We start from the raw sequence: 15653 nt of genomic DNA, 5'->3' as shown, positions 1-15653 counted from the left end.
CCTCATAAAAACAAGTCTACTGTTACCCCCTCATTTTCAATTGCACCATCAATTAAGCTGTTTTTTGAGCTTGTCAAAAATGATTTTTTGCAATTGCCGGCTAGCAACCCCAGGGCCCCCAATCTCACCTTGTTGGAGAAGAAGGCAATTACTAGCCTGAAAACCAATAACCATTTGGTTATTAAGGAAGCAGATAAAAGGGGGCAATGTGGTGATTTGGCCTATAAATATGTATTTAGAGGAGGCCTATAGGCAGCTTAACAACTCAGCTTATTATAGCAGACTGCCGTCGGATCCCACTGCCCCCTTTATGGCAAGACTCCATCGCTTGCTGGATAGGGCGCATCAAGTTGGCATCATCTCTACAGATGAGAAAAAATTCATGCGGGTCGAGCACCCCATTATTCCGACTTTCTATATGCTGCCCAAGGTGCATAAATCTATCACCTCGCCACCGGGAAGACCTATCGTTGCTAGTATAGGCAGCCTTTGTGAGAAGGCTAGCATTTATGTAGACTTTTTCTTACAGCCTATGACCACCCGGCTGCCTTCTTTTGTGCAGGACACCTCCAGCTTTATAGACATTTGCAGGAAAATCACACTCCCATCGCAGGCACTGCTTGTTACCTGCGATGTGGAGTCCCTATATTCCAACATAGGGCATGAGGATGGTATGCATGCGGTCTCTTATTTCTTGGACAATCAGGCACGTTCAGACCGTATGCATGATTCCTTCCTCATAGATTTATTGGATTTTTTGCTAAAGCACAACTATTTCCTATTTGATAGGAACTTCTATAGACAAGTCTCGGGCGTAGCCATGGGGGTTCGCTGTGCGCCGGCCTTCGCCAACCTATTTTTAGGTTGGTGGGAGACCACACAGGTTTTTGTATTGGACGTCTTTCGTAGCAAGGTCAGTCATTGGTATAGATATATCGATGACATTTTCTTCATATGGTCAGGGTCTAAGGAGGAATGTGATGAGTTCATCACAACTTTGAATGTGAACTCATATAACATCTTCTTGACTCATCAGGTTTCATCCTCTACAGTGCCGTTTTTGGATCTGCTGGTCTCAACTAAAGGGGACCAATTGACGACTACCTTATATAGGAAGCAAACAGCCACCAACAGCCTTTTGGAATTTCACAGCTTCCACCCACATCATGTGAAAAATGGAGTACCAACGGGTCAGTACCTTCGAGTGAGACGTAACTGTTCGGACGATCAAGATTTTTATCAACAGGCAGCATTACTCACCAATAGGTTCCGTGCCCGAGGATATCCCAGGAGAGTGCTGTCTAAGGCATACCAACGGGCTTCATCGGAGACACAAGCTTCCTTGATTAAGACCACCCAGAAGCGCATTGATGGAAAGGTGAGGTTTATCACCACCTTTAATGATCAGTGGGGAACAATTAGAAGCATACTGCAAAATCGGTGGTCAGTGCTTACTTTAGATACACAGACATCTGATATGGTGCATCAGCACCCTCAGATTACTGCCCGACGGGCTCCGAATTTGAGGGACCTCATTACAAGGAGCCATTTGGTGAGACCCCTGGCAAGGCTTAATCGTGGTGTGGTTCTAAAAGGGTCTTTTCCATGTGGTGAATGCAACATCTGCAACCATATGCCACCCACGTCTAATGTTTTCAATAACCCACAGGACAACAAGGGTTATGCTTTCACTGGTTACATAAACTGCAAAACACGGAATGTAATCTATTGCCTGATATGTCCGTGTGACCTAGTATATGTAGGACAGACCACGCAGGAACTCCGTAAGAGGATCCAAAAACATTTCTCTACGATTAACCTTGCACCATCAGACATAAGGAAGGGTAAATCTATTACCCCAGTAGCCTCTCACTTCATGACACATCATCGGAGTAGTACATCAGGCACACGTATTTTTGGATTACAGAAGTACTTCGGAAATGGTAGAGGTGGCACATGTCATAAATGGTTGTTACAACAAGAGTCCAAATGGATTTTCAACTTGCACTCCGTCTCTCCAGCAGGTCTAAACGAGGAGTTGTTGTTCACGGGATTCCTCGGTTGATGCACTGTATACAGGTACGGTTGCCATCTAATTTGGGGATAACAGTATAACATCAAAGATGACTGTAATAGCTGTTTACAAATTCTGTAACAATCCACATGGAGGGCTTTCCAGTTCCTAGGATTTAGTTCTTTTTGCAATCTTAGTGAGATGATCTCTCAGTGGGGATACTATGTGTCCACACACACTTTTGACGGCCATATGTATGTAAATAATGGTGACTCTCTTTATATGCCTGTTATAGAGTGTCTCTTGGAACACCTTGGATGTCCCGGTTCCTTGAAGGTGTCATCTGGAGCACCGGGATTCCAATGCCTTTTAGAGCCTTTTTCAGTGCATGGACTTTCCTGGAGATATCCGTGATATCTATTGCCACTGGATTTCTTTGGCCTGGAGGCCTTCTGGGTGGTCGTTACTGTTGGTCCATTTATTTATTTATTTATCTGGCATCCGATTAACATGGCGACTTGGAACAGAGGATCATGACTTCAGTCTCATGAAGAATTTTCCCCCCAAGGAATATCAAGAGGCCGGCGCCTAATGGCAAGACTGCAGGATTGGGGAGAAATAAAGGTGGACTTTCTGGATTGTCATGTATGACTATATGGAAGCATTCCATGGACTTTTGTTTAAGGACCTTGGTGCCTGCGGTGTGCCCTGTTGAGGTGTATCGCATGCATAATTCGAAAAACAAAAACAACAAAAAGAGTGTATATGGGTATAGAATGGTTCCTTATGTCCTCATGACATAATGGATCAGGGGTCTTGTGGTTTCTCTGTGGTACATTGATTAGAAATAGTCATGTTCCACAGTAAGTTTATTACATCAGGGCAGGGTGGGAAATTAAATTCTACTAGAGTTGAGAAAGACATTGCAACTATTTTTTACGGGTTATCCTGTCCAAGCTAAGCTTGGTAGTCAGGGGTTCCTTGATTTCTGGTTCCCTTGGGTCTGCTTATTCTCCTCCTCTGGCCTCTTCCCCCCCCCCCCCCTCCCCTCCCGTAAACTCAAAACCTCCCCTTCCCCCCCCCCTTTCCCCCCCCCCCCCCTCTCTTCCCACCCCTTTCAAACTGCAATCCGGCTTGGCGCACTGTAATGTCAGTGTCCCCCCCCCCCCCCCCAAGGTAATTCGGCACTATGATGTGCCTCTCGTGCACCTGCATGTGCAGATCCCTACTTATATGCCGGTAGATGCAGTGCTTACTACATATATATGCTATGGGGGAATGGACTTTTCCACTCTGTGACATTATGGTATGCCTGCACTGCATGGTTGGGCGATTCGTGTGATCCTGCAGGATCTATGTTGGTTGCACGGATGTGTGATATATGGAGTGGTCACCAGCCACTTGTTGAGTGGCATGACAGTGTTCCTCCCTGGTTTGTTGCGTGGTTGATCCTTACGTATGTGCCTATAGACATAGTGCTTTTTGCTTCTTGCTATTCATGAGCCTCCTGACTTGCCGTCCATGCTCTACTGCGCATGCGCCACTGCCTAGCACGACACACACGGTCCGGACCGCGCCAGCGTCACAGCACAGGTGACTATACTTTTTACTTTAAATACCTCTCACCTTCAGCGCTCTATCACTTTTTCTTTCCCTGACGAAGCCGCAGCAGCGGCGATACGCGTGGGAATCCTTGTACCCACAGACCTATTGCCACGGACGGTATTTTTCTCTCCCCCCCCTTTACAAGTCCCTCCGCAGGCATACCCCCACCTTCCCCCTCCTTGGGGATCACCAGCTGGGTGGGTAATTGGCCGCTCTTGGGTGTGGGGCCGAGCCGACAATATTGTATTATATGTGTCTATTTTTGGCTGTTATCGGCTTTCTTTTTCACCCTATGGTCACATGCCCTCATAGGTATCCTTCGGTGTGGCATTATATGCATGGCTATATACCTTACATGCAAAACCTGATATAGCTTTCCTTATGTGGATTGTAAACCTGCTGTTAGGGCACAATTGCCTTTCATTGTTATCTAGGTGACTCTTTACGGCCCATTGCAGCCCATATAGGTCACTGTTCAAATAGGGGCATGCAGACCTATCTGTCTCTGGCAATACACATTTAAATTGTATGGTTATTTATCCATTGATGATGTCTGTGGGTGCTAGGTTGTTGCTTCTGCACTTTTCATGTTTTTAAATGGTTTTATTGTGTATAAGTGCACTAATAAAGGTGTTTTGATATTACAAATAGGTTGTGCGGACATGTGCAATGTCTTTTCTCTTTTGTGGCTATTCAGAGCAAGGCGCACAACAGAGGTTACAACAGGATCGAAAAGGGGTAGGAAGGCCCTTATGGTAGGGAGGGATGAAACAGGTAACCTCTGACACTAACCTGTGTCTGCACCCTAAGCTCTCTAACGTTCCTAATCAGGTCATTCCCTTCGCCGCCATCACGTGCCTAGTGCCTTACTGTCCCTAAACTTACCATGAATAGTGCCAAGGCCGGTGCGTGCACTAGACATCCCCACTAAAATAATCCAACAAAGGGGAAGGGAGACAGATAGTGGAATATAAACAAAAGGATATCAGTAAAGAGCAACGTAGCAACCAAACACCAGAGCTGCAGACATTTGGACTCCAGCAATTTCCAAATATGTTCTCTATCTACGATGGTCAGTTCAGAGTGATTTCTCTATAACCAGCATCATGTGATGATACATGTGACTATTTAAAGGGAATGGGAGTGGTCACAAACTGGCTGTACCTGAGATAGGACTAGCTAGCAACTACCAGCAAGGATGATATCAACCCTTGATTTATCAACAGAAAGCAAAGACTCCAGCAATTTCCAAATACATCCTCTCTCTACGGTGGTCAGTTCAGAGTGATTTCTCTATAACTGGCATGATGTTATAGAACATGTGACTATTTAAAGGGAATGAAAATTTGACCTAGGAGGGCTCTTCAGCTATGGGTTTATCCTGCATGGTAAACCCAAGGTTCTTTTTCTAGAGAATCAGTGAGTTTATCCCGTCCTGACACTTCTTCTTTTTCTCTCCATTTGGGTGTCTGGGAGATTTCACGTATTCAGCTTGTTTCTGTTTATTTTCCCTCTGTCTATCCTTGTACATATGTGTTTGTTTCTCACCCTGGATACTCGTGCCTCCCAGCATGCTTATCTTTTTCTTTCTTAGGATTGTTTGCAGCCTCCACTCTGGAGGTACGAGAAACCCCTTGACGGCCATTCAGGGAGCCTAGTCCAATGAGATCTTGTTAGTTATGTCTTTAGAGTCTTTTCTAATCTGTACAATAACTAGTTGTGTACAGGTACTGAATTTTACCTAGTTAGTTCTTTCTCTCTGCTGTTACCTGTGTGAGTGCATTAGCACGTGCCTAAAGCCTGCTTTACACAGTACGATCTATCGTGCAATTTCACGATCAATCGTACCTGCCCCTGTCATTTGTGCGTCACGGGCAATTAGTTGCCCGTGCCGCACAAAGTCGTTAACCCCCCATCACACGCACTTACCTGCCGTGCGACGTCGCTGTGGGCGGCGAACATCTTCTTCCTGAAGGGGGAGGGACGTTCGGCGTCACAGCGATGTCACACAGCGGCCGGCCAATAGAAGCGGAGGGCGGAGATGAGCGGGACGTAAACATCCCGCCCACCTCCTTCCCTCCGCATAGCCGGCGGGTGCCACGGGACGGAGGTAAGCTGCTGTTCATTGTTCCCGGGGTGTCACACAGAGCGGCGTGTGCTACCTCGGGAACAATGAACAACCGGCGCCATTTTAATTAAACGAAATTATGAAACCGAGCGACGAGTACACGACTCACGATTTGTGAGCGATACTGCGTCGCTCGGAGGTGTCACACAGCCCGACGTCGCAAGCGATGCCGGATGTGCATCACAAAAACCGTGACCCCGACGATCTATCGCACGATAGATCGTCTCGTGTAAAGCACCCTTAACAGTAGGCTTTATTTCTCCCAATAGCCGTGATTGTGTGCAGTACTTGCATAACACTAACGTGGTGGAAGAACGCTCATCTCTGTCATCTTTGATGCTTTATTTTATGTATTGGCTTTAGTGGTTTCTAAAGGGATGGCTTGTCCTCTCTGAGCATGGGAGAAGAGAGCAGAAAAGCTCAGATAGGAGTATAAATTTTATGAGACTTGCAGTGCAAATCAGCTAACTTAGACAGAATGAACTAGGTAGCCGAGCCATTATTTTCAGCATGGTGTAAAAGATGGAAGCAAATTAAGGTAATGGTATCTATTACAAAGATTCATAACTTTACAAAGGCTGACCAATAATTAAATTTAAAAAATTGTGTTACTATTTAAAGGGGATTAACCAACATATACATTTACTGAGTTTCTGTATAATAGGTTCTGTATAATATTTGTGTTTACTCCTATGAGTATAATCCACTGTTGTCACTTGCACCTGAAGAACATCTCTAGAATCAGTCCATTTCTCACCATGGAAACAACAAAAATCCTCACTGTGGCCCTGATGCATTCCCTCCTTGAATACTGTAACTCTCTATCAATTTGCCTCCTCCTCACTATACTATTTCCTCTACAGTCCATCCTTAATGCTGCAGCCAGGGTCACCTATCTGGCTAATCGTTATTCAGAGGATGCTTCCGCTCTGTGCCAGTCATTGCTCCAAATTAAATTGCTTGTTCTCACCCACAAAGCTCTCCACAGTGTGGCACCCCCTGCATCTCCACCCTCATCTCTGTCTATCACCCTACCCATTCTCTATGCTCTGCAAACGACTTTCGACTAACATCCACACTAATCCGAACCCCCCACTCCCGGCTCGAAGACTTCTTTCAAGCTGCACTAATCCTCTGGAATGCTCTACCTCAAGAAACTAGGACGAATCACAACTTAGACAACTTCAGATGCTCCCTAAAAACACATCTTTTTACAGTGTCCTATCACTCTCTCTAATCGCAGTCAATTCATATACATCCCCTCCACTATTTCTCAGAACATAATTCTCCGTCAGACTCCACCGCACCCAAAAGCATCACAATGATTGGCTGGTGACTGGCTCATGCAGCCTTATCTATCCCCATTTCTTTGAGATGGCTGGACCATCCTTTTAAATAGGCACCTGTACCTTGTCACCTCCACCCCAATATAGATTGTAATCTCTTATGAGCAGGGTCGTCTTTATTTTTGGTTTAATTTTTGTATCTTCTATAACTATTTCTTTTGATTGTGTGTAGACGAACCCCTGAATTGTAAAGCACTACGGAATATGTTGGCGCTATAGAACTAAAGATTAATATTATTATCATTATTTTGTTACAATTGTTAACGTAAAAGCAATGCCCATCACATGCAATCACTGACCTCCAGTACTTATCTCGCACAAAGAAAATTGCTTTCCTTTCTTCTTTCAAGAACAGCGCTGCATCTATTTTCTTAACAGAAACAGGGAATCCAAATTGGGAGATATCTTGGGGATAGTCCCGGACCAAGCTGAAACCTTTTGTAATCCAAAAATGTCTGCCTGTGTGACACAAACAATTCAGTGCTGAATTCATTTATTTAATTTGCAGTATAAACAACCCCTTTCAAGTGAATGCTACTTTACATGGATCTTTGGGGGTTGGGCAATTGGATGACAACTGTTAGAATTGAAGCAAACTTTCTTGGTGCATGAGGTGGCATTTCAGAATGTGACTGCCCCCCTTTCATAATGGACCATTGATGATCCCACAGTTTCCAACCCTCATACATCCAGTCACATATGCAGGAGGCATGATACATCAGTGCACCTTCATACATGTATGTACAGTTGTACCACATACTATTAGCAATTACTCAGGAACAATGTTGGTTTTAATTTAAAAGTAAATGGAATGTGTAGTCAGAAAAAGATCCATTGTTTAAGGTTGAGATCTTATATTAAAGGGGTATTCCCATCCCCAAGTTCATATCCTAATATGTAGTAGGTGTAATAATAATATTAGCAAATACCTCCAATTAAAAATGTAGTATACTTCTCCTTATATAGCCATGCCTCTTCCCTCATATGTAGGGCATTGCAGTAGCTTAGGTATCCATGGTTATGACCACTAGCAACTAACTGTTCCTATAAGCATAGTCGTAATAGTATTTAGTAGTACAGTAGCTTAGGTATCCATGGTTACGACCTCTAGCAACTAACTGTTCCTATTAGCATAGACGTAACCACGGATACCTAAGCTACTGTAATGTCCTGCACATGAGATAAGTGACATGGCTAATCAGGAGAACTATACTACATTTCTAATTGGAGGTTGTCATGACTATTGCTTGGCTCTGATGAGGTTAAGTCAGGAGGGAGGGGTCTGTTCGGTCATGCCTAATTTTGGGACTCTCACCGCTTTATTATGGCGTAGACTCCCCCGAGAAGTCGTCAGTAGTTCCTGCTCTGCAGCGTGCGCACTGGTTCCTATGAGTTGCTCTGATCTTCCCCGCTATCCAGCTTGCTTTCCTCTCCCTGACCTCCATTCCCCCCATACTGTCTGTCCGCCTTGTCCACCCGACCCTGCTCCCGTCCCGTGTCTCTGCTTCCACCCCCACCTTTGTACTTATGTGCTCTCCCGGCCTCTGAAGTCAGTAATGTCCCCTGACTACGGCTCTGCTCCTCCTCGGCTCTTTACGTGATTCTCGGCTTTTGACCCCCTTGCTTTCCATTTGATTTCGGCTTGCTCATTCCCCTGTATTGATGTGACATCCCGGTTTGACTTGGGCTGTCTAACTACTCTTACTCTTGTGCTAGCGACCTCTGGTGGGCTTTTGTATTACTGCAGTTTGGAGTTCAATCTCCACTAAGTCCCTGCGCCCCCTAGTGGAAGCTTGACAGAGGTATCTGCTAATATTCTTATTATACCCCTATTCTATACATTAATAAACTTTATATTGTGTACTGCCTATTTTTTTGTTATAGGTGTATATATGTAACACCCACGGGGCAAGGAATTAACCTTACTTGTCGCCGGGCCGATGATGACGGGTCAGGGATGTCACGAGTGGCCCTGCCCGGTTCCGTGGCACCGAGGCGTACAATAAAAGGGGAAGTTGATGACAGGCATGGTTTGGATGATGGGGGTTGTATTTATCTCGTGACGCCACCTGCGGTACGCAGCCATGAATTAGCCGCCACTGCTGTCACTGTCCTCTGGGGCGGATGGTAGTAGCAGCAAAGATAATTCTGCTCCCCACAGGTGGAGCAGTGCCCTGGGGAAGATGATGTGATGAGGAGAGTAATGGCCATTGGCGCCGAGGAGCTGGGAGATGGCACCGGCAAGGACAGGTGTACACAGTCTCTGCAGTTTCTCCAATCCTGGTGTATGTGGAACGGGCTGCAGGTGTTTCCTGCACTCTCCGCAGACCCTGGAATCCCATGTATCTGTAGAGAACCCAGGCTGAGCAATCTGCTCCAAGCCGCTGGACCTTGGCACTCCCTCCCAGAAGTGGGAGGTAGCAGAAGATTGGACAGAGGTCCTGGTTGTCCCTCACCCCAAGCTGTGCCTGGGGTTGACTGCCTGAGTGTGAAGATATTCCTTCCCTTTTTGTCAAGTGGTGCCCGCCCCCCAGGTGGTTGTCTTAGTGGCCAGGAAAGTCCCATGCTTTGTGATGGCCACCTCCTGCCTATCCTAAGCCAATTCCCTGGTGGGAAAGCCCCTAACTGTGTGGTTTGTGAATGTGAGAAACACCAGCGATTAACCTCTCCTTACCAGGGATGAGTACCGCACCTTAATGGAGGTGCAGTACCCCGTGGCGACTGAAGCCTCAGGGGTGCCACATATATGTTTGGTTCTAATAGCCTTTTTTCTATATGATTACATGGGGAATGTAGTAGTGGATTGTCACCATTGGATGTTACGTTCTATAACCCGTTGTGTGACATAATTTTGGTATAAATATTCTTATTATTACACCTACTACATATTGGGATAGGATCTTGGAGATGGGAATACCCCTTTAAATGTATTAAAAAATCTCTATATATTTTTCATTTCATATCACTATCTATATATATAATTGCCTTATTCTGTCTGTCTGTCTGTCTGTCTGTCTGTCATGCTCCGAAATTGTGTCCTTACGGGGACACAAAGCTGATTGGCCGCTGGGCTCGCCATGGCCCCGCCCCCCCACACGGATTGGCCTCTCGCCCCGGCTCTCTGCAGGCCCCGCCCCCCTCACGCAATCCACGCTCGCTCTGGCCCAACTGACACGGAGCCCCGATTCCCAGGTGAGTACACACACACATCAGATCACACTCACTCTCACACTCACTCTCACACACACTCTCACACACACCTCACACATCACAACATGCTGGGATATCGCTTGCTTCTACACCGGCTCCGTCAGGATCCCAGCAGCGCCACACATAACCTTGCGATGCTGGGATCTTCACGGAGGCCGTGAAAGCTGGTAACCATTATACACATCGGGTAACTAAGGTCCCTTAGTTACCCGATGTGTATCATAGTTACCAGTGTACACCGGCTCACACTCACTCTCACACACACCTCACACACACATCACATCGCATCCACACATCAAGGTCCTGCAGCTGCGGAAAATACAGACACATAACAGCACACACACACACACATACACACACAAATCAGATCACACTCACTCTCACACACACATCACATCGCATCCACATACTCACAACATCCTGGGATATCGCTTGCTTCTCGGCCTCGATACTGTGCTGTTGTGATCTTCCAGGACCTGCCGGAGGATCACATGGCCAGAAGCATGTGATATCCCCGGATGTTGTGAGTATAAGCGCGTATGTGCGATATCATCAGTGTCTGTGTGTGTGAGTGTATGCGATCGGGTGTGTGTGAGTGGATGCGATCGGGTGTGTGTGAGTGGATGCGATCGGGTGTGTGTGAGTGGATGCGATCGGGTGTGTGTGAGTGGATGCGATCGGGTGTGTGTGAGTGGATGCGATCGGGTGTGTGAGTGTCGGCAGAGGAGCACGGCGTGCTGGAGGAGGCTGGGAGCAGAGAGGCTGATCATGGGGAAGGCTGGGAGGAGAGAGGCTGATGCTGGGGGAGGCTGGGAGGGGGAGGCTGGGACGAGGGAGGCTGATGCTGGTGGAGGCTGATGCTTGGGGAGGCTGATGCTGGGGGAGGCTGGAAGGAGAGAGGCTAATGCTGGTGGAGGCTGATGCTTGGGGAGGCTGATGCTGGGGGAGACTGGGAGGGGAAGGCTGATGCTGAGGGAGGCTGGGAGGAAGGAGGCTGGGAGGAGAGAGGCTGATCCTGGGGAAGGCTGGGAACGGGAGGCTGATGCTGAGGGAGGCTGATGCTGAGGGAGGCTGGGAGGGGAAAGCTGATGCTGGGGAAGGCTGGGAGGAAGGAGGCTGGGAGGAGAGAGGCTGATCCTGGGGAAGGCTGGGAACGGGAGGCTGATGCTGGGGAAGGCTGATGCTGAGGGAGGCTGGGAGGGGAAAGCTGATGCTGGGGAAGGCTGGGAGGACGGAGGCTGGGAGGAGAGAGGCTGATCCTGGGGAAGGCTGGGAGAGGGAGGCTGATGCTGGAGGAGGCTGGAAGGAGAGAGGCTGATGCTGGCGGAGGCTGATGCTGGGGAGGCTGGGAGAGGGAGGCTGATGCTGAGGGAGGCTGGGAGGAGGAAGGCTGGGAGAGGTAGGCTGAGAGAAGAGAGGCTGATGCACACACACACACACACACACACGCGCACTGCACAACACACCACACACACACACACACACACACACACTAGGAACCACAAACAACTGCCCTACACAGACACCCACACACACAGACAACGCTGCACACACACAACACCCAACACACAAACACTGCGGCACACACAAATATACGCACATACCGCACAACACACACATTGCACAAAACATACCTCCCCCCAAAACACACCACACACACACAAACCGCGCAACACACACACAACGCTACAGACACACAGCGCTCCACAAACAACGCAACACACGCAACACACATACAACACCGCTCTCACCCCCCGTCACACCCAGACAACACCCAGAACATGTACAGCGCCCTACACAAACACTTGGTAACTACAGACAACAACATCTCTCTATATATATATATATATATATATATATATATATATATATATATATATATAACAAAAATCATACATGAACTACACAATACGTAAATTCTAGAATACCCGATACGTAGAATCGGGCCACCTTCTAGTTTATAATAAGTATCTAAAATCCCGTAACCTAAATATTGGCCACTAGACCTAATATTAAACTTCACTTCCATTTCTTCATATGGACATTATCAGCAATAGACTGAACCCAGACCCTATTTGATTGTATATAAGCATTATATGCGTATGTGCTAATCCAGGCAATAGACAATTGTGAAAGAAGAAAAAAAAAAAAGAACCAAAAATTTGAGTTTGCACAACCATCATATAAATCATCAACAGAAATTCTGCATATATTAGATATCTTTATTACATCATAAGTACAAAAATAAAGTGCTGGTACCCACAGACATTAAAATTCCCTACCCCATAAAAACATCCTAAAACAAAAACTGGTGCAGTGTGGAACAATATTTGTAATTATTCAATGAAAGGGTTAAATATTGCACATTTGAGAGCTCTGGGTATAACCATAATCAAACATATAGCGTATCTGCTGGTCCAAATCACTCCATAAATAGTATAAAGTGCATAATGCAAGGGAGGTATAGGATGGCTGACTCGGTATAGTTAAGGGCACAAGGGGAACAGTATCATCACCTGTCCTAAGCACACATAATATGCATATATACCTCTTCAATGAAATTTATGAAGGGAACACCGAGGTCAGTTTTTACAATCAGCCACCTATGATCCAGCAGGTGAAATTGGAACCAAAACCCAGAGATCAGACCACACTGCCCAGCACCTCGACGCGTTTCGCTTCCGCTTCGTCAGGAGGTGCTGGGGCAGTCTAATGGTCATTCTTATATAGTGCAAAGCCCACCTGATGTTCTCCATGACGCGCGCCGCAGGCCGGAAGCCGCGTCATCCACCGCAGCCGGCGTCCCGGAAGACGCTGTGCGAATGCACAGTAAGCGTCTCTCAATTGGGCGCCGGCCAGGGAGGGGAGGCGGCCACCACCATGCAACGCGCGCACTGACGTCAGTCCGGCCAGCAGCCATGTTAGAAGAGGGCACAAGTAATGGCAGAATACATAGTATGATTTCAAACAGCCTGGTATACAAATTAATAAGGCGGACATATGTTATATATAAATGGATCCTGAATACATCATGGTAAAGATATATTAAATATAAATCCATGCATAACGCAGTATGCCATCCCATATATGGGCGGACAATTACTCAATGCTGACCTCTAGAGGATAATTCCTCATAAATACCATTAGTGAATACAAGATCCAGCACTGATTTCATTAGAATATATAACATATTTAATATCATCATGTCAGACAATAAGATGGTTATTTAGATGTTATCTTCATCCCAAGTGAGGAACTCCCAAATTATTGTTCATGATCCGTACGACAATTCATACAGTAAAAGATCCATTTCATCCGCCAGAATTCATTTAATGTATTATGCAGCCAGGAACTCTATGTTGAAGTGAATGATTAAAAGAATGACCTAAAATCACAAAAAGGTGAGTAAGTCGGTTGGCAGCTAAATCATATGTCCAAGCAAAAGCTAACACAGTCCTCAATACATCTCAACAAACCCTGAGTTACAAATCTTGATCAATCAAAAGGCTCATCCATAGAAACGGAGAGAAGGTGGCGGAACAATCCCCCCAGAGAACAACACAGGAAAATCAAGAGGATCATCAACAGGATTCACAGAAAGGGTTTGAAGGAAATAAGGTCATTCAAACCCTTTGGTTTCTCTGTCTCTAACGTGGTGATCCACCTGACCTCCTTTTGGGCCAAAATCTTTTTAGGGTCACCACCCCTGGGACTCAGGTATACCCTATCTATACCTCGAAATTTGAGCAGGCGCCAATTACAATTGTGTCTATCTCGAAAGTGCCTTGGAATGTTCTTCATTAAATCCAATTCCTCAGTCTTCACAGTCCTAGCCGCCTTCTTGATATCTCTGATGTGTTCGAGAATTCTTACTCTGAACTCACGGGAGGTCAGGCCTACGTAAATGAGCCCACATGGGCATATAGCCCAATAAACCACATGAGTTGTTCTACAATTGATATTGTGAACGATTTTAAATTCTTTGTCATGACCTGAATTATGAAAAGTGAATACTCTTTCCATCTGTGAGCAGGCCCCACAATCCCCACAATAGGAGGAACCCCACCTTGGTCCTCGTGATTTCTCCAAGAAATTAGAGGGAGGTGGTGTGTAGTGGCTTCTCACCATCATTTCTTTTAAAGTTTTCGACCTCCGTGGTGTTATGGAGGGCCTATCTGTAAGAGCTGATCTAAGATCACTATCCGATAATAATATAGGCCAATAACGGCCAATCACCTCCCTCATTTCACGCCATTGAGAATGATAAGGCGTGATGAGCCTCACTTGGTCATCAGATGTCTTAACAGCCGACCTCAGAAGATTTTCTCTAGGTGTGGCCCTGGCCCTATCGTAACCACGCTGAATTACATCATCTGCATAGTGTCTATTCTTAAATCTCCTTTTTAGTTCTAAAGCCTGTTCCTCAAAAAGATTAATGTCTGAACATATCCGTCGGGCCCTGAGGAACTGACCTGTTGGGACTGATTTTATGACCTGTGGTGGATGGGATGATTTGGCACACAACAGAGAATTGACGGCAGTGTTTTTTCTATAGATGTCTGTCTTGATGGAACCGCACTCGCTCCTCACGACCTTGATGTCCAAAAACTCAATAATGTCCGTGCTGCAATGATAGGTCAGATGGATATTAGAGGCATTATTATTCAAAGATGACAAAAACAGATCAAGTCTCTCCCGCTCACCCTGCCAGATCGCAAAGATGTCATCTTTGCGATCTGGCAGGGTGAGCGGGAGAGACTTGATCTGTTTTTGTCATCTTTGAATAATAATGCCTCTAATATCCATCTGACCTATCATTGCAGCACGGACATTATTGAGTTTTTGGACATCAAGGTCGTGAGGAGCGAGTGCGGTTCCATCAAGACAGACATCTATAGAAAAAACACTGCCGTCAATTCTCTGTTGTGTGCCAAATCATCCCATCCACCACAGGTCATAAAATCAGTCCCAACAGGTCAGTTCCTCAGGGCCCGACGGATATGTTCAGACATTAATCTTTTTGAGGAACAGGCTTTAGAACTAAAAAGGAGATTTAAGAATAGACACTATGCAGATGATGTAATTCAGCGTGGTTACGATAGGGCCAGGGCCACACCTAGAGAAAATCTTCTGAGGTCGGCTGTTAAGACATCTGATGACCAAGTGAGGCTCATCACGCCTTATCATTCTCAATGGCGTGAAATGAGGGAGGTGATTGGCCGTTATTGGCCTATATTATTATCGGATAGTGATCTTAGATCTGCTCTTACAGATAGGCCCTCCATAACACCACGGAGGTCGAAAACTTTAAAAGAAATGATGGTGAGAAGCCACTACACACCACCTCCCT

At 46.1% G+C, this 15653-nt stretch overlaps 1 protein-coding gene across 1 annotated transcript in view; it reads right to left on the bottom strand.

Moving 5' to 3' along the window:
* LOC142292241 (stromelysin-1-like) overlaps window positions 1–15653 on the bottom strand; it is a 77976-nt gene that overhangs the window by 29258 nt on the left and 33065 nt on the right. The window contains exon 8 of the mRNA XM_075337459.1: window positions 7393–7552. Within this exon, the coding sequence (XP_075193574.1) occupies window positions 7393–7552 (160 nt within the window). The remainder of the gene's footprint in view (window positions 1–7392; window positions 7553–15653) is intronic.

Source organism: Anomaloglossus baeobatrachus, chromosome 2 (assembly GCF_048569485.1).
Source record: "Anomaloglossus baeobatrachus isolate aAnoBae1 chromosome 2, aAnoBae1.hap1, whole genome shotgun sequence".
NCBI lineage: Eukaryota > Metazoa > Chordata > Amphibia > Anura > Aromobatidae > Anomaloglossus > Anomaloglossus baeobatrachus.
Note: the sequence above shows the minus strand (reverse complement) of the source record. Positions and strands in the feature narration are given on the sequence as shown.